General features: G+C 36.6%; 1 protein-coding gene across 3 annotated transcripts in view; it reads left to right on the top strand.

Moving 5' to 3' along the window:
* NUBPL (NUBP iron-sulfur cluster assembly factor, mitochondrial) overlaps positions 1-19,849 on the top strand; it is a 176,765-nt gene that overhangs the window by 135,952 nt on the left and 20,964 nt on the right. For all 3 annotated transcript variants that reach the window (XR_012507557.1, XM_074365675.1, XM_010963002.3), the window contains exon 8: positions 7,922-8,007. Coding sequence is in view for 2 of the 3 variants with exons in the window: in XM_074365675.1 (XP_074221776.1) it covers positions 7,922-8,007 (86 nt within the window). In the remaining variant the exon portion in view is untranslated. The remainder of the gene's footprint in view (positions 1-7,921; positions 8,008-19,849) is intronic.

Below are 19,849 nucleotides of genomic sequence, written 5' to 3'. Positions count from 1 at the left end.
GAGCAGTGTTCCAGGTACCACTAGGACTCCAGCCTCTTTCTCCTCCCACAGCCTCATATCCTGCTGGTACCTCCCAGTGGCAGATCCCTGTTGAAAGCCAGAGGGCAAGGAAACTCAGTTGATACAGTCCATAGAAGTCAGCTACCTGGGCACTGATTGGAGCAGAGAGGGCTGGAGAATGAAGCAGAGCTTGGGGAAGGGGGAAGGGAAGCCAGTAGAAAACAACCAGAACAGCTTCTTTTCTTCATGGTCAGCATTGTAATTGAGAATTAGTGGTTTGCAGTAGATGAAGTACAAAGCAATGATTCCTGCCCTCTAAAAGTTTGAAGCTAATACAGATATCAGTAGTATAGTCAAATTAGTGAAAATCCACACCGCCAGGCAAAATTTTACTGTCAATTAATGAACAGATATAAGTATACTTTGTTGCAGAAGGGAGTAATGGATAGAAAAGTTCATTTTGATAGGATAAACTTATGGAAACCGTTCCCCTTCACTTTATTAAGTAAAGATTGATGCAGGAATACAACTTTTGGAAATGATTGTTATAATAGGAGGGACGAAGGCTGAGGACTTGAGAGGGGAGCCATCTTGACCCTTGCTTGGTCTTCTCTCTTTTTCTTCCAGAGACGGGCAGAAGCAGCACAGGAAACAGCCAGGTAGTCCTAGTGTGGGTCCAGTTTTGGTTTCTTACTCATAGAGAGGGAGAAGCCACTTTATATGACAGAGTAGTCAGTCAGACAATTGCTCAGTATCCTTGGGCTTAAGAGAGTCTGCACTAGCAGACTGGCATTGCATTATGAAAATGAGGCGATGCCCTTTCTTCCTGTCTAGGGCCCTTCCTGTCTGGACTCTACAGATAGAAGAAAAGCCAGAGGCCTTTCTGCCTCTCATTCACTTACATGAGATGGGGTAGGAATTTTAAATTAAGCCACCATAATATTTCAGTCGTTTAAAGTGAAAGGCACTGGGCTTTTTGCCACATTAACTGAATTCCTATTCACTCATCAAAGTTTCTTAAGGAAAAGCTGTACAAGTGCACACCAGTGTCACCAGTGTTCCCCCCACTGCCAGCAGTTTGCTTGGCCTAATCAGTTATCTCTTCTATGGTAACGCTCTTTGATTGCCAATTTGGACGGTAGTTCATAACATGAAAACCTTTTGGGATTTGGAGGATCAGAAACTTACTGTTGGCATCGTTAAATAAGTAAATGACCGCGGACCATACTTGGCTGCTTTGGACTTTAGTGTGATTTTCCCCCTGCATTTTACAGTTTATAATTACCTCAAATTGCAAAGCTCAAAACATGTACCTGATAGGTGGAAGACAAGCCATAGCTTTTCCTCTTATTCAGAGATAGTAAATCTTCAGTATGTTTTCAATTTGTGGAATGGAACTTTAAAGGAGGCACTCAATTTGGGACTTCTTCCAGGTGTACTATCTTTCTATGCAAATGTTGGGCAGAGTTATAATTAATGAATGTTTGACAAGAATTGCATGATGTGGAAGAGAATTATTGTTTTATTCATCAAATTATAAAAATTCTTTCCAAAATAAATTTGTTTTGTTGTTAAGCAAATTTTAGCCAAGTGTTAAAGACTAGGAATTGTACTCTAGTGTTTTATCTTTCAGGGCAGTCCTGGTACTCAGTCTGAAACTTGAGTCATTGTTAGATTGGAAATCAAATTATTAAATTAAATATAATACCATTGGTTAATGAAGAACAATGTTTCCAATCTAAATTTAAGAAGTAAGGCTTTTGTCTTTGGGTAAACATGTATCATAGGTAGATGTTGTAGTGTATCAGTTAAGAGTTCAAAGAAACAGCCTGAGAATTAATAGCTTTTGAACTGTGACATGAAAAGACCCATGATTTTAAAAGCTTTCCCCAGTGATTCTTTGTGTAGGCCAACTTATCTGATGTTTGAATTCCTTCATCATCTAACCTGTGTTTTGATGAGAATTTTCTGGTATAGTTTATTCAGTGTTGTCATTTAAGAGTTTCTAGACCCTTCCTTCATGATATTCCTGACAGCTAAAATTCCCTAATATCTTGAAGTTCAATGAATAGTATAATGGCCAGTGGGTAGTCAGATTCATATTAAAAATGACTTTTAAATCCATTAAACATTTATATGTAGAAAAAGTACAAGTCCCACTACCTATCATTTATTTTTGCGCTTAGTCATAGATGTTAGAAACTTGATCAGAGTTTGATGTATAGCTCTGAAGAATGTCTTCACATGTAATGTGTGACAGTATTTGGAAACGGAGCAAAGTTTTTCCATATAAAGTCTCAGCCTATATTTCCTGAAATATACCTGGTTGAATAAAGCTAAGGTAACCAGAGTATAGCAGTTCTTCTCTCCGGAGTTTATATTAGAGAAAGAAAGTGTGTAAAAAGGAATGTGTTCCATTATTAAACAAACAGCCCGTGGTGGTGGCTCACTGTGAGTATGGGCAGGCTGAGCTATATGAGCATCTAACAGAATTTGAAATGCAAAGTATTAGATCTAAGAGTCCAGCATGAATAGATGCTCACAGAAGAGCAAAAGAGCTTTCTGAGTTGCAGAGAAATATGTGTACAACAAGTAGGCTCCCCTAGGTGTTTACATCAACATAAAGATTGATTCAAGACTGGAGAGAAGGCAAGATTTTATCTTAACTTTACAGGAAATATCTGAAGTAGGGGAAGGATGAGAATGAGAGAGAGAGAGAGAGCACGTGCGTGAGAGAGAGCGAGCAAAGTGTAAGCATGAGAGAACTGTTTGGTTCCGGCCCAACCTCTTTAAAATCTCTGAAAGCTTCACTTGTTTCCAAGTGGTTCCTTAGTGAATACAGTCCGGATAGCTCTGGTGAATTCTTTGTTAACATCATTAAGGTGAAGTGGTTTGAAGCCTATTACCTGTTGACTCTAGTTTTGAAGAGTCAATCTTTATCTCTAAACAGCAGATATGCATCCTGATTCCTTTGACAAACTTGCATTCTTCATTAACTAAGTTCCAAAGTGCACGTGCTCTCTCTCAGCAGTGACCTTGAAGTACTGTGCTTTCCACTAATTACTGTGTTTTATATTTCTTTTCAGCAGCAACCGACACAATTTCCTGTAACAAAATTAATTTCTAAAGTGAGCAAAATAATGATTAATCTTTAAATTCATAAAACATGTTCCCTTTGTGACTATAATCAATTCTCTACTCTGTTGGAATGGAATATGGAGTCCAAAACAGTGACTCATAAAATAATTATTTATATTCCCTGTTGAAACACAGTCTGTAGATACATTTCAGGTGAATTTACCTTTTTAACCATGTTTTACTTAATCTAATGCTAATATTAGTGAGCATATTATATATGTAGCAAATAATGTTTGTAATTCAGGAAGTTTGGGAGTTGTAGAGGAGAATGACAGGGGAGAGCTAAAACATACCAAAACCAATCTCTTTTATGGTCAATGAACAATTGTGTTTATGTTAAGCTAGCAGAAAATGATTATTTTCTTTTACTACAAGTATTTTTAAATAAATCAAAGAGCATCAGCAGCACTAAATGTTAGAGCACTGTGAGCATTAAGAACAGCAGTTTCTTTTTGTAAGTCTTAGTTGACTTTATATTGATGTGCGCAAGAATTGTGTAGAATTACTCATCAGGTATAATTATGAGCCATTTTTGTTGTAGATTTTTATTAGGTTCCAACACGGAAGTTCTCATTCAAACATGGGAATTAGATACAATTTATGCCTTGGAGACTTAGAATGGCATAGTTGAGTAATTCCACACTGGTATAATTATGATCAGCCTAACACCTGGAATAATCAGTTTTAAATGCTTAACTACTCTGAACTCTGACCCAAATCCAGATATGCAGTTATAAATAGATTTTCCTCTTAATAGTCAAGAGAATTGGCAATTAAGACAATACTCTAAATATTTTTTTAGGATGTTTACGCATTTGCCAGAATCTGACAGACAATTAATTAACCTCTTAGAGTAAATCTCAGCTGATAAAGAGCCTTTTACAAAGATTGCAACTTGGAAAATAACATTTAAACAATTTATTTAATTATATGGACTTAGATATTTATCCTGGAAAATGGATAGAACGTTCTCCATAGGATTCTTGAGATAGGTGTTTTATGATACTGTATTTTTATCCCCAGAAAATAATTCCATTTAGTGCAAACTAAACATTCTGTTTGTTGCTACTAGCATTCCTTATGGTCAGTAGAGGGAGCACAAGTTTTCTAACAAACCATCACAAAACTGAAGTGACATCATCAGTGATGGTTAAAGGGGAAAAAAATCTAGGCTAGTTTATACTGCTTCGTATTCCAGGAGCCCTGAGAAAAATTAAAATTTACTAAGTAGAAAGCCAAGAACTGTAAAGATAAACTGTCATATCAGATTTGGAGACCATATTTTAAGATGTGTATTAACAAGAAAAAATTGACATAATTCCTTTAAAATTTGAAAATCTGGGTTTTGATGCACAGATTAATGATTAATTTTACTGGAGGTTTTGTTTGTTTATCTTTTGTTTGCTTTATTTCCTTATCATAAATTCTAGAGGTCATTGTAGGGCTGTCTGAAATGGTTATTTGTATGATGGACTAAAATTTGGTATAACAAAAGAAATGTAGTGATTTATGTATGGGCCAGTTATGTTATTGTATTCTTTAAGAAGGGCTAGAAATTTTTTCTCAGAACGATGTTCTGAGGGCTGATTGCATTGTGTTTAAGGACTCAGTCATTAGTTAAGAACATATGTTTCAATGTAAAAAAACTTAGATTAAAAAAATCTCTTATAAATATGACTGATAATTCCAATAGAATGTTTATGTATTTTGTGAGCATTTCATGGGACATGGAAGATGATTGTTGTCCCTGTCAGAAAGTTATTATGATGTTTGAGTGGTGCTATTTAGATTATAAAGAAACTCAGATGGCATGGATGCTCATTTGTGATACTACATTAGGGTTAAGTACAGAGAAAACCAAGTCACTTTAATCCCTCTCTCTAGGATCTTACAGCCATCAAAATAGTGTCACCGAGCATTTTTATAGCAGTTTTACATTCTTTTTTTTTTTTTTTTTTAATGGGAGAGCTCTTTAAGTTAAATAGGACCAATGAAAATAAGTTCATTTTACAGAGGAGTTGAGATGTATTGAGACTTAAGGAGCTAGTCAAGGTTATATGGTACATTAGTAAGCCTACAAAACCACAGTCTGGAGCTCTTCACTCCTAGTTCAAGAAGTTATGAACTAAGAGTTCATACAGCAGAAGCCTAGGATAGATGATCTGAAAATACAGGAAAATTATTTAAATCACCATTCTTTTGTTAAGTGCCTTTTTTGTGCATGGCATTGTGTTATTAGTTTTGTTTGATTTAAAAAATGAGAAAAATCGTAACAGTCCATGAAACTGTTGTGTATTGGTATTACAAATAGTAGAAAAAGGGTATTTAAAACAATAAAATGCTTATATCATATGAAAGCTAAAGGTACTTTTTAGGGCTAATGCAGTAGAAACCCCTTATATATTAGTATACAGTTAAGGAGAGAAATATGAGGAAATAGCCAAGGAGGTTTTGTTTACATGGGAAGAGAATGGCTCTGAGACTAAAGGGCCTTACTTAATTCTTGGAGGAGGTAGCATTTCATAGTCCCTTAGATAGGTTTACTGAAGCAGTCAGGTGGTTGTGGAAACTATAGTTAAGAGAGAATGCTAAATCATACAGTCAGAGAGCACTCTGAGACCTTGGAGACTGTCTGTCCTTGCATTAATTTTACAGCTAAGGAAACTGAGACCTGGAGTGATTCTGAGTTATTCTGCTCACACAGCTAGATGGGGGCAGAACCGGAATTAGTTCCCTTCCAAATGCCTAGGTATGGTAACAGAATCTAGAAGGTGGCAAATTGTAGGAATATATTGAATGTGTAGATTGATAGCAGAATCTAGAAGGCGGCAAAAACGTGGAAATATATTGGATGTTTGGTGTAGAGATGAGTATATTTTTGCTGTGATTTTATTTCCATCAGTTTTTAAAAGGGAAAAGAGAACTGTTGACTAGTTTTTGGTTTCGTGGGCAGAGTGAACTGAAATACAAGGATGTAGTGATCCATGAAACAGTTTGAAAAGTAGGAAGAGCTGCCTGATGGCAAATGTGAAAATGGCTTTGCCAGCAACTTCTAAGACATTTTTATTAATGACAGTAGTAAAGATGAAAATGGTATTACTAAAAACAACAGCTACCATTTATTGAATGTGTACCCTGTGTCATCATGTCAAGCATCTACTGTACATTAGTTTATTAAATTATCTCACCCTGTGATGTAAGTATTACTTTGCCATTTTGTAGATAAAGAAACTGAATCTCAAAGAGGTTATTACTCCAGTCATACCAGTAGTCAGCTGTGGAATAAAAATTTGAATTTTGATTCTGTTTGAATTCCAAGGCTGGTGTTTCTCAAACTTTATTAAAGAATAGACCCTCCTTCTAAAGGAAAAATAATCTGCCCCATACCCTCTAGACTTATTTTTACGATTAGACTACTTAACTAGGTGTAAACACAAATTCCTCAAGCTTATAGCTCTTATATAATTTTAGAAAATGAAAAAAAATTACAAATTAAATTCAGGCAAACCTTACAGGATCAATAACATTCAAAAATGACATTAATTTGATGTGAATGATGAAAGTTTTTGCTGACATGAAAATACCAATTGCAAGATGAATTTGTAGCTAACGACTGTTGCACAGTTCTTTTGAGTTTGGCATGCCTGTAATGCCACATGCTTTGTGAGAACTTGGTTCGGCTGCCACTTTTCTCTATTCTGATTTCTTTAAATTAACCCTTCAGACATTCTGTAGTAGTATCATTTGTCCTTCACTTGGTGCAATCAGTTGTTTATTGTTAATCCTACCTCTGTTCTCATTAACTGTGACAAAGTACTGCCACTTGGTGCCAATTTGATGGTTTGGGGCTCTGAAATGTCATGGCAGTGTGTATTTAGTTATAAGATGAGGGTTATCCAGGTGATCTAGAATATATTCATTTTTTTCAGGTTATCATGTAGAAGAAGACAAAATTTAAGAAATTCATAGACTCTTCACATTATAATGAGGCCTGCAGTATTTCCACTTAAGGAAAAAATTGCCCTGCACTTTCTCTCTAAACTCTCAAAACGATCTGGTTTCTGCGGGGTAATAGTGGAGACTCAGGAAAGCCTCTCCATCTACTTTCGGTGCTGCCTTAGTGCAGCCCACCACTATTTTCTGAAATTCTTCCACAGCCCCTGGTTTTACCCCACCAAACTATTCTCCACAGTGTGTTCCTCACTAGTGAGCTTTCTATAATACAGGCTTTTGAAACTCAACGTGAGTATTACTTCTTTCTGGAAACATTCTCCTATTGCTTCTTATTTCCTGCTTCCTCACCTCATCCATTATCACCTTTGGCATCCTCTCCCCTAGACTGAATTAGTTACCTTTCCTTTATTTCTCCTTTATAACTCCATAACACCCTAGGCATACTGTTACAATAATGCTTAGCACATTGCATTGAATCGTTAATTTCTGTGTCTCCCCAGTAGGCTGTTAGCTTCTTGAAAATAAAGCCTACCTTGTGTATCTCCTAGCCAGCATGTTGTCTGAAAAGAAAGAAGATTCTGTTCTATAGCTGTGATCTTGAATCACAAGTCAGTTGTAATTTTAGCAGTGAGGAGTCAGAAATAGGCAAGAGCAAAGTAGACGTTTGCTTATCTTTTCCATTCATGTATGTAAAATTTATACAAATTACTTAAACAGTTAATGTGGTAAAATCTTTTAGTGTATAAGCAACATAATTTTGGAAGTAATCTTTCCATAAGGAATGAAATGGTAGCATTATTTTGCTGTCCTTTTGTTTTCTTTTGGTTAGGCGCTGTGATTGTCTCCACGCCCCAGGATATTGCATTGATGGATGCACATAAGGGAGCTGAGATGTTTCGAAAAGTCCACGTGCCTGTAAGCATTTCCAGCTTCACTGTTACAGAAATACAAAACACTTCTAACTGGAAAAGCCAGTCATTGAGAAATACTATCCAAATTTTAATTTAGTTCTGTGCAGAAATCTATTATGAACACACTACTTCATTTTAATGGTTACTTTAAAAACACATATAGGTGCATACATGTATACACATTATATTAGTGAAGGAGAATTCTAAAACATCCTTCAGGTGTGAATTTTCTGAACAAGTACTACTTGTCTCAGCTATATGTAGCTATCACTGACAAACAAAATAAGAGAGTTTTAGGAAATTATTTAGGTAGATACACTTGAATAGATCACTGGTGCTAAAACACCAGAGAAAAAGATGAGTTTTTTCCTTCTGTCTCCTACAGTTTAACTCATTTATAGCTCACCATCTTCTAAAAAGTATCTAAGAATTTTCTGTACAGTGTGGCAAAAAAAAAAGAAAATATTATAAAAATAAAAGAAAGGACAATTAAAATTAGATGGAGTCAGAAGTAAAGTCTATAAATAACTTGCATGTCATAAGGGACTTAAATACATGCTAGAAGTATGCCATGAATTTTCCATAGAAACAGGACCATTAAAGAAATAGGACCGTTATAAAACTGTGCCTTTCCATAAGGTTAAAAAAAAGCTTGATGCTCAAGAGAAGCAGAACTGAGACCAGGGAGGCGTTAAGTCTCTCTTAGGTCCTCAGAAATAAAAGAAACCCTGTATATAATGAACACATTTTTACCACCTTTGTAACCATAAATAGACAGTTCTTCCTCCTGGCCTGGTGTGCCTCAGCAAAAGCAAGTGAACGTATGCCAGAGTGTGGTTTAGAACAAGCATTTCAGTACAAGGCTAACGTGATGCTTCCATCTTTACGGCTCCCAGTGGCCTTGCTTAATTCAGGGTTAGATTTTAGTGCTTATAGGACAGAGCTCTTTAGACCTTAGCCCAGGGGTCCCGTGATTCTCTCTCCCTTCCCCTCCTCACCATATTGTACACTTTATGTTTGTTTCGGCATGGAGAGAATTCCTAACTTTTATTAAATTCTTCAATGAGACTATGACATAGTATAAGAGCCCATGATGTATTAGAATGAATAGACTGTCAGGGAAGCTTCCATAAATGTTTGTTTTTTTTTTATCTCAGAGGAGCTTCTGAAAAGTATAAAATAGTAGAGTAGTGGCGTTGAGATGATCCACTTCGACAAGTACCTTTTCTCCCTTGCCAGTTAGTGCAGAACTGTGTGCGTTAGCAAGCTCTGGATTGGATCAGTCTGCTCTTACAAAAATAGAAGAGCCTGGGAAGGATGATGCCAGTGTGCTTACCTTCTAGGTGATCTGAGGGCATTCTCTCAGGGATAAAATTGTGATCAGAAAGTGTCTTAGGGCCTGCTCTTAGATGAGGACAAATAAGTGATAAAACCTTTGAGGTGTTCTGTGTTGTGAATTTTAGCTTGGAAAAATTTTAAAGCAATGGTAACCAAATGTCTGCTTCAGACAGAAAACTGTCTCAATAAAGCACTTATTTTGACCAATGTTATTTCCTCTTTGTCCTCCAAGATAAACTAGGTATGAGTAATGCCTACTCAGATAACTAAATAAGGTTATTTTTATGGGATTTTAAAACATAAATCAGCAAAAAGAGAGAGAGAGCGCTATCCACCAAAAATTACAAGAACAAGTAATCCATAATCTTTCTTTGTGGCAGAAATTAGATAACAGGGCCAATGGTCTGTTATTGCCACTTCAAAATCATGATAATAGTCATTCTACCAGCATATGAGTAAATGCTTAACTTCTCATTCTGTAAGATGAAGGTGGAGGTATACGTCCAGCTCACTCAAAAGCATCATGGAATCCTTGAGAGAGAAGTTTGACAAAGAGAGGATGGCAGACTTTCGCTAGGTGGTGCCACTGAAGGATAAAAGTTGAGGATATCAGCAAGGAAATGCTGTGAGGAAGTATTCCAAGTGAAGGATTTGGACCTGCATAAGGCTCATAAGACTAATGCTGAATTAGTTACGGAGTAAAAGAGCTGTTTTTGATCAGAAAGTGAATGACCAAGTTTAAGTTTGCAGAGCTGGAGCAATTCTGGGTCATGACAGGGTACAGGATTTGGTTGGTCATGGGTGTGTGGGGCTGAAGAGGAGTGGGAATGAAAGTCATTAGAAATGCATAATCCATCCATTGTTTTTTTGACATCGTCCTGTATCTTTATTAGATCCCTTATTTTTCACTCCTATGCTTTTAATTATTTGCCTTCTAAACAGCAAAAACTTGAAGGAGAGGTAGAATGTCTTAATCATCTCTTAACCTGCAGAATAAGAAACGTGCTTAATAATCTTCACAAGGGAACGAGTGAGAACTTTCCAGCAGAGAGAACTCTGTAAGCGGTTGTGGGACAGTCATGTTGTAGCTCCATTGTAGAGGGAATCCCGGCTATGAGTGGGATGTGGATTTGATGACCTCCGAGATTCTTCTGGCACTTAAGAGCCTTGGAGTCTGAATAATGTTAAAGCATTTGAAATTAGAAAGTGTTCCATAAATGCAGAAGAGAAATGTTATGCTTTGTTTATACCATGTTATCCCAGTTTTCCCCAGTTTTTAGTCTTACTCTGTTTTTTCCCCCTTTGAAGTGCATTAGTTGCCATGGAAACAGTGATGTCATTGGAATGGTCAGGGTTTATTAATGTCTGCAAGAACATTTTGAAGTTAATTTAAATAATTTCTTAAAACTCAAGGCTCAGACAGAGGAAGGAGAAGAAGAAATGACTATTAATTCTCTGTTCTCTGCCTGAAGTGATACCAACTCTACCAAATCCTTGATTATCTCAGTATTTATAGGTAGACTATTTTTTAATGATAAAAAATTTTCAATCTTACACATTTTTAATGGTAAATACTTTATGTGCTGTGTCATTCTCATCCATTTTTGTTGCCTTCTTTTACGAGAGAAGCCCAGGCACCTCAATTTGGAGCCCTTCCCCTACCCTTTGAACTTTTGGAGTCACAAGGATTTCACTTCCCAGCCCTTCTTTCTTAGGTAATCTCCTTCCCAGCTCCTCAAATTACATTAAAGTCTATTTCCTCTCTTATTCTTTCTGTACATAAAAGATCACTTGGTTAATTTAAATTCAATAAATAGCTATTTATTTATTCTGCAAATATATATTTACTGATATTGGGTGTCTTCTTTTTTAAAAAACACTGTATTTATTTTTTGTTTGAGAGGGAGGTAATTAGGTTTAGTTATTTACTTATTGATTTTAATGGAAGTACTGGGGATTGAACCCAGGACCTTGTGCATGCTAAATAAGCATGTACTCTACCACTGAGTTACACCCTCCTCCCCTTGAGTGTCTTCTATAAGCAAACTACTGTGATAAAGTCCATTAGTGATTAAAAAAAAATGGAAGCTTTTTCTTCAAATAACTTGTCACCTTGTAGACTAGCTCCATTAGGGTGCAGGGGCCCTAAATTCTGAGGGACATGAGAATTTTCTTCTCTGGGCTGTCAAGGAGGGTGTTCATGGAAAAGCCATTTTTTCCCCCATATCCCTGTAATTTTGCACATGCTAGTCCCTTGCCTGATAGGCCATTGTCAGTTCATATTCATTTCTCAAATCTCTGCTCAGTCATTACTTCCTCTCAGAAGCTTTTCCCAAACTACCAGAAAAGGTTAATAATTCTTTCTCTGAACTACCTGAATATATATTTCATTTGGCTCTTATCCCACTGCAACTTTACCTGTCAGTCTGCACAGGAGAATTTGAGTTCTTGACTGGTAAGAAAACATACCTTAAATATCCTTAAATGTTCACTGCCTGGCACATAGCAGGTGTGTGATGAATACTTGTTACACTGACATTTGACCTGGGATATAATGCCACCCACGATCTGCTGTTCCCAGCTCAAGGCTGCTCTGATTTGCATTCTCTCTGTCACAGGTAAACTGTCCATCTTTCACGTCTTTGAGATTTCCATACAGTTTCTCTTCTTATGGTCCTCAGCATGCTGTTTCCCCATCTGAGAACCTATTACTCTCACTTTTCACCCAGCAGCTCCTTTTTATCCTTTGGTATTTGGATTAAGGGCTCTTTCTCTGGGAGACTTGCCCTGACCCTGTTACCTAGATAGGCTCTTGCTAGTGTATGATCCAGTAACAACTGTTTCCCCTTTTGTAACCATTTTCACATTTGTCAGTACTTTCCCACTTATAGTGCCGTACTGTCAGTTCTGTGAGCGTAGGGACCACTTACCTCCCTCTCTGTCTAGAACATGTAACTGCTCACTAAATATATACTGAATGAGTGATTGCAGTAGGATTTTCACAGGCATATCATGGGGCTGGGGGAGGGAAGACTTCACTCTGAAAAGAATGAGGAAATCACAAGTGTTCAGGTTTGTTCTGTTAGTCTGTAGTTGAAGTCATATGTTTGGATGTGTCTATGCCAGGGCTAGGTTTGGTCAAGCCTTAAACACTCAGGAAAGGACATTCTTCATAAGATTTTTAGAGACATCCATAAAGAATGCTGGATAAGAAGTAGACAGAATTAGAACAGAGCTTTAGAAGGATTTAATCTGGTGAAGATGAATGGAAAGGATAGGGGCGAGGAGAGTGTGGAGGCAGTGAGGAAGCATTTGCAATGGTCAGAGTTATTCACGCTGCAGGCTGTGACCCACCATTGAGTTAGGAAATCAATACAGTGAAGGATATAACCGGTTTTTAAACAATATCAAGGTAAATTGCTCTTAGGAAGAGAAAATGTTGTTTCATAGGGATTTGATTTCAGTCATAAACACACATGTGTTTTGTATCAGATCAAGATGTCACATATTTCTCTTAATAAGATAGTTTAATAAGGTAGAAAAACACTAGTGTACATGATAGGCAGTAAGGATCTGGTTTAGAAAAATGGCAATGAAAATGGAAAGGGGAATAAGTGTAATCGATATTTTGAAAGAAGAATTGACAGGCTTGGCGACTGATTGCATAGGGTAGGGTGATTAGGAAAAAAAGGCAGAAATCAAAGGAATTTTGAGAGTTACGCTGCCATTAATAAATCTACTAGGAGCTAGTTTTTTTTTTTTACTCAGGATGACAGTGAACTAGAAATAAGAGGTTAGATTCTCAGTTACAAGTCCCTGCCCTTATTCTCTAAGGGTTGTGATTTAAAACTGTTTGACAAGGAAGAGACTGGTAGAGAAAATGATTTGGTGTCAGCCTTTTTAGTACTAGTCACATCACATGATGTATGCGGCTGTCTCTTCTCCTCACAGAACCTGATTTTTTATTTATCTGTATATTTGTAGCCGCTTATACACAGATTTTTAAAAGCACATAGAGAGCCATATTCTTTAAGCATATAATCTCTTTTGTGGTTGCAAATTAAATTACTTTAGAAATTGTATTACAATTTTAAGTCAATAAGGTACTACTTACAGAGGCATCTTTACGTAATAGTTAAGAGGGATGAGCTCAGGAGTCTGAATGCTAGAGTTCAAATCCCAGATCTGTCACTTTGTAGCTTAAAGACCTGAGCAAGTTACTTAATCTAGCCTCACCATTCATGGCACTAGGTATCCATTTGTACCAGGAATCCATACCTTCAGCCTTGAATGCCATAGAACTCATGTGTTCACAATATGTGTCTCAGAGCTTTTTCATCATCTAAGTTTGTCTGTTGGGACCCCAAAGTCCTATTTTGTTTAACACCTCAAGACTACCTACCTTAAAAACCAATTTAGAAATAGGTAATCTTACATGAAAATAGAGGCAAGTGACACATTTATTTTCTCCTTTTCAACCTTGAACGTAGTTTTCCCTCTGTGATCATCAAGTAGTCTCACTGAATTCTCTGGGATGTTTAATAACTTTGATGTATTTAGGGAATCTTTCATTATTGGCTTTGAAGATCTTGCAAAGTGCTGTTTGACTTCTTTCTAGGAACACTATTAACTAGTTTGCCCAAGACATAATGACACTTGGCTTCCTTCTTCACAATTGGGTAATCTTTCCATTAAAAAAAAATGACTTTTCTTCAGTGACAGCCTTTGTAGAACTAGGTAGGCAGCATTCTGTATCTCAGCCATAATTATATCTTCAGGACTGAAGATGTTTGCTCATTTGTGTCTTTCTCCAGCATCTCACAGAAGCCCATGTATACTTAAAAATGAGACTGCTGTTCTGTATGATTTATGTGAATTAGACTAATCTAACCCTCACAACAACCCTGTGAGGTGATAACATTATTTTCCCCCACTTTGCAAATGAGGAAACTATAGTACAGAGAGATTCAATAGCTCACATAAGGCTACCCATCTGTTTGGTGGGCCTCTGGAGTTTTATCCTAGAATATCTGCTTTCCAGAGCCCACATTCTTAATTGCTATTTCTCTGATTATCTAGAGTTGAAGTTTAGTAATGTGACCGTCATAGAATACTACAGAATGAAAGATTCCAGGAAACAAGAGGAGTCTCCATTAAATTTGCTTATCATTGGAGTCCTGATTGCCCAGGCGGGCAAGTAAAGACAGAAAACTGGTGAACTGAGAAGCGGGGAGGAGTTGAAGGGGCCAGAGGTTCTGTTGACAGTTGGGAGAGGTAAACTGAGGGTCTTAAGGGAGAGGGGAATGCCATGGCCAGGAAAATGGCGTGAAATCTGAGGCTCAGCCGCATCAGATGAGGATGGTTCAAATCAGGCCTTCCTTTATAACTGTGCTCTTAATTGCTATGTTAAATCACCCCACTAAACTGTATCGACTCGTCCATTGTTTTAGGCCATGTAGTTTCATGAACAGAATCCTCTAGTTCATTTACTTGTCATCTTTGGTGACTTCCACAAACAGATCAATGACCCAGCTGATTTGAATTTGGCTCTGTTATTTACTAACTGTGTGACCTTGAGCAAATAATTTAGCTTCAGTGTTTTGTGACCCATCTCACAGGTCATTATGGCAGTTAAGTGAGATTGTATATACAGTACTTAGCACAGGCCTTAGCACATGATATGGTGACGGGTAGCTCTGAATGTTACGGTTATAGTGGTAGATTTTAGAGATCATTACAAACTCTCATTTTAGAATTCACGGCATAGGGAAGCTGAGTTGCACTTCATGGACCCAGAGCTAGTTAGTTGGCCCTGGGAAGAGAATGAATACAGCCTCCCCATTGATGGGTCTTTCCACTGCCAGATTAATTCTGAAAGAGAAAACAAGTACACCCATCTAATTTTTAAAATGATTGTATCTGTCCACATGCTTCAAGGAATATACCAAAAACTGGTACAAGGCCAATGGAGAACTGAAAAGCACTTATGAATCAAATCAATTTCAGTTATTATTATTCATTCTCCATTTAACAGGGAGTTTTTCCTCTTCATTTTTTCTTAAATCATAGCTCTTAATCCTTGTGACAGGATCCAGCCAGCAAGAATTTAACCTGACTGTAACCTTGAGAAATTGGATTATATAGTAGCCTGAAAATCTTACCTGAATCTGGGTTTAAAATGCCAAGAAGAAATTAAAATTGGGGTCTTTTGAGCCTGCTTAATTCAATACATTTTGGACACAAAAATCCAATATTTCAGAGCAATGTTGATATTTCAAGAGAGAGGGTTTTTTAAAAGTTAATAAAAGAAGTACTCTTCTGGGCCAGTGATGGATTGGAATAATGGAAGAATAACATGTAAAAGGCCTGTGGAGGCTGATGTTAGGGAGGCATGGGGCACACACTTTCTTTCAGTAAAACCAGCTGAAAAAGAGAAAAGGATCTTAAACTTAGATGAGGCATTAAAGAGTGACTGAGCATGCTTACAGCTGCGTCTCAGTGGTATTATGTAAATTAAGCTATGGCAAAGCGTCTGTTCTCTGATGTTTCTGTGATGAAAGGATACACAAAATAGCTCTACAATAAACACAAACAGCTTAACAGCGTGTAAAGTATTCACACAATGTAGGGCTTTTTAGAGGGGTAAGGGTGTGGGGTGGTTATGTGGATATGAATTGATTTCTATTTAAGACAAGATCTTTTATGAATAACATTATAATATGGATATTACAATCTCCTTTCTTGTTATATTAGCTGCATCTGTTCAAATCACTGATTGTAGAGGATTAATCTTAAATGAACTAGGGCAGGGTTTTCTAATCCTTTTATTACTCAAGGCTATCTTTTAAACTTTTCCCTATCTAACCCCATGTTCTTAAAAGGCTGTCTCTGCCACATAGTCTGCATATCTTTCTTTTTTTAGTTTGCATATCTTAATAAGTAATTTGTTTTGTCTTTTTTAATTAAATATATGTGTGTGTATGACTGTTGTATGACCTTCTGAACAGAAAGAGATAACCACACACGAGTGTTGTCACAGTCAATTGATGTAATTTTAACTAAAAGCAAATAAACTTGACAGCTTATCTGTCCTGTATAATCTTTTTTTTATATATCAAAGTCTTTGCTTTTATTAGCTTTTTTTTTTAACATTTTTTATTGATTTATAATCATTTTACAATGTTGTGTCAAATTCCAGTGTTCAGCAAAATTTTTCAGTCATTCATGGACATATACACACTCATTGTCACATTTTTTTCTCTGTGAGTTATCATAACTTTGTGTATATTTCCCTGTGCTATACAGTGTAATCTTGTTTATCTATTCTACAATTTTGAAATCCCAGTCTATCCTTTCCCACCCTCCACCCCCCTGGTAACCACAAGTCTGTATTCTCTGTCTGTGAGTCTATTTCTGTCCTGTATTTACGCTTTATTTTTGTTTGTTTGTTTGTTTTTGTTTTTGTTTTTTAGATTCCACATATGAGCGATCTCATACGGTATTTTTCTTTCTCTTTCTGGCTTACTTCGCTTAGAATGACATTCTCCAGGAGCATCCATGTTGCTGCAAATGGCATTATGTTGTCGGTTTTTATGGCTGAGTAGTATTCCATTGTATAAATATACCACCTCTTCTTTATCCGGTCACCTGTTGATGGACATTTAGGCTGTTTCCATGTTTTGGCTATTGTAAATAGTGCTGCTATGAACATTGGGGTGCAGGTGTCATCCTGAAGTAGATTTCCTTCTGGATACAAGCCCAGGAGTGGGATTCTTGGGTCATATGGTAAGTCTATTCCTAGTCGTCTGAAATCAGTACTGCAACACCTGCTTTTTTGGCTTTTCCATTTGCATGGAATATCCTTTTCCATCCTTTCACTCTCAATCTATATGTGTCCTTCTCCCTAAAGTGGGTCTCTTGTATGCAGCATATTGAAGGTTCTTGCTTTATTATCCAGTCTGCCACTCTGTGTCTTTTGACTGGAGCATTTAGTCCATTAACATTTACATTAATTAATGATAGATGTGTGTTTATTGCCATTTTGAACTTATCTTTGCAGTTGAATTGGTATATCCTCTTTGTTCCTTTCTTCTTCCTTTTGTGGTTTGGTAATTTTCCTTTGTATTATCATGGATTTTATTTAATTTTTGTGACTCCTTTGTAAATTTTTGGCTTGTGGTTACCCTTTTTTGTAAATCTATCAACCCATTACTATAACTGTTTTTATTAAACTGATAGTAACATGATCTCAAACCCATCCTACTGTTAAAAAAAATTAAAAAAGAAAGAAAAAAATATTCTATATTTCCCTGCCTCCCTCTCCCACTCTCAGTGATTTGTATGTCTTCTTTTATAATTTCATGTTTACTTTATTTGTAATTCATGAGTTATCACCTTTCCAGTTGTGTGTTTCTCATTTCTGTAGCATCCTGCTGCTTTTCTATTTAGAATAGCCCTTTCAATATTTCTTTTAGCATGGGTTTAGTGTTGCTAAACTCCTGCAGCTTTTTTTTTGTCTGTGAAACTCTTTATTTCTCCTTCTATCCTCAAGGATAGCCTTGCTGGATAAAGGATCCTAGGCTGCATCTTTTTTTCATTCAGGGCTTTGAATATATCTTGCCACTCCCTTCTGGCCTGTAGTGTTTGTGTAGAGAAATCAGCTGAGAGCCTTATGGGGATTCCCTTGTAACTTACTCTTTGCTTTTCTCTTGCTGCCTTTAGAATCATTTCTTTATCCTTGACTCTGGCCATCTTGATTATGATATGTCTTGGTGTGGGTCTATTTGGGTTCTTCCTGTTTGGGACCCTCTGAGCTTCCTGTACTTGGATATCTGATTCCTTCTTTAAGTTTGGGAAGTTTTCAGTCATGATTTCTTCAAAAACCTTTTCAATCCCCTTTGATCTTTCTTCTCCTTCTGGGACCCCTATTATGCGAAGATTGGGACGCTTTATATTATCCCATAGGTCCCTTATGCTATTTTCATTATTTTTTATTTGCTTCTCTTGTAGTTCTTCTGAATGGGTGCTTTCTATTGCCCTGTCTTCTAGATCACTAATTCGTTCCTCTGCATTATCTAGTCGGCTTTGCACAGCTATTAGAAGGTAAATGTTTCATTTCTGTTCAATATTTTAAAATATTCATAAATGACAGACCCTGCTAAATTTTTTTTTGCATCTTTAGAACCTTAGAACAGCATTAGGTAGGAGAACTGTCAAAATAAGTTTATAGTCAGACTTTAATTGTCAACAACGGCACTGTCCAATAGAAATATAATTCGAGGCACAAATGTAATTTTAAAGTTTTTAATAGCCAAAATTTTAAATATTTTTAAAGATATGAAAAAAGTGGTTAATTTCAATAATATACTTAACTCACTATATTGAAAATACTATCATTTCAACATGAAATCAGTATAAAAATTGAGAATCAACTAAAAATGAATTGTATTTAAAAGTGCTAGGAATTCTGACTGTTCAATAAGAAAAAGACATAATCAATGGAAAAAAATAGACAAAAGACCTGAACAGATACTTTACCAAGCAGAATATACGAATGACCTATAAACATATACAAATATACTCAACTTCACTGCTAATTTTGGCAACACAGTGCACAGGAGAACTGGGCACAGAGTCAGGAAGGATGAGAACTAACTGGAATGCACCTGTACTTCTGCATATTTCTGTCACCGCCTCTGACCACAAGAAAACTTTATAGTGTAACACCTGAGGCCATACTTGCTCTCCCCAGTACTTTCTCTCCCCGAATTTCATGCCCCTTTACCTTTGGTAGACTTTAACCAGGAGCCATACAGGGAAGAAGATTCTAGGAAATACAGTTCCCAGTATAAACAGATTGACAGTTGAACAGTCCAGCGCCATGAGATACCACTACACACTTACCATATTTGCCAAAAATGAAAAAAGACTGATGATGCCAAGTGTTCGTGAAACTGTGTCATGGTGAAGTTCTCATACATTACTGGTGGGAGTGTAAGTTGGTAGAACCTTATTGGAAAATTAGCGCTTTTCATTACTGAGGTTAAATATGCATAACCTAATACCCAGGAAAAAAGACATGTATTAAAATACTCATAGAAGCATTGTTTAGAATAGCCAAAACCTAGAAACAATACAGATGATCTACAAGAGAATGAATAACTGTGGTATAGTCATCAGAGAACCTTAGGACTCAGTGAAAATAAACTACAGATGTACATGGTTTAGCTGGATGAATCACACAGAAAAATATATTGCATTACTACATTCATACCAAGTTCAAAACTAGACAAAATTAATTCATAGTGTTAGAAATCAGGTCATTTATACTTTTGGCAACACATTTTGGAGAGTACACAAGGAATGCTAGGGTGTTGGCAATGTTTTATTAACAGCGTCATGGTAACATGGGCATACTTACTTTATGATAAGTCCATTTAGTCATACACTTATGATTTGTAGACTTTTTATGTATTCGTGGTATACTTTGGTGAAAAAGCTTAAAGAGT

Source organism: Camelus bactrianus, chromosome 6 (assembly GCF_048773025.1).
Source record: "Camelus bactrianus isolate YW-2024 breed Bactrian camel chromosome 6, ASM4877302v1, whole genome shotgun sequence".
Lineage (NCBI taxonomy): Eukaryota > Metazoa > Chordata > Mammalia > Artiodactyla > Camelidae > Camelus > Camelus bactrianus.
The sequence above is the reverse complement of the archived record's forward strand: the minus strand, read 5'-3'. Positions and strand labels throughout refer to the sequence as shown.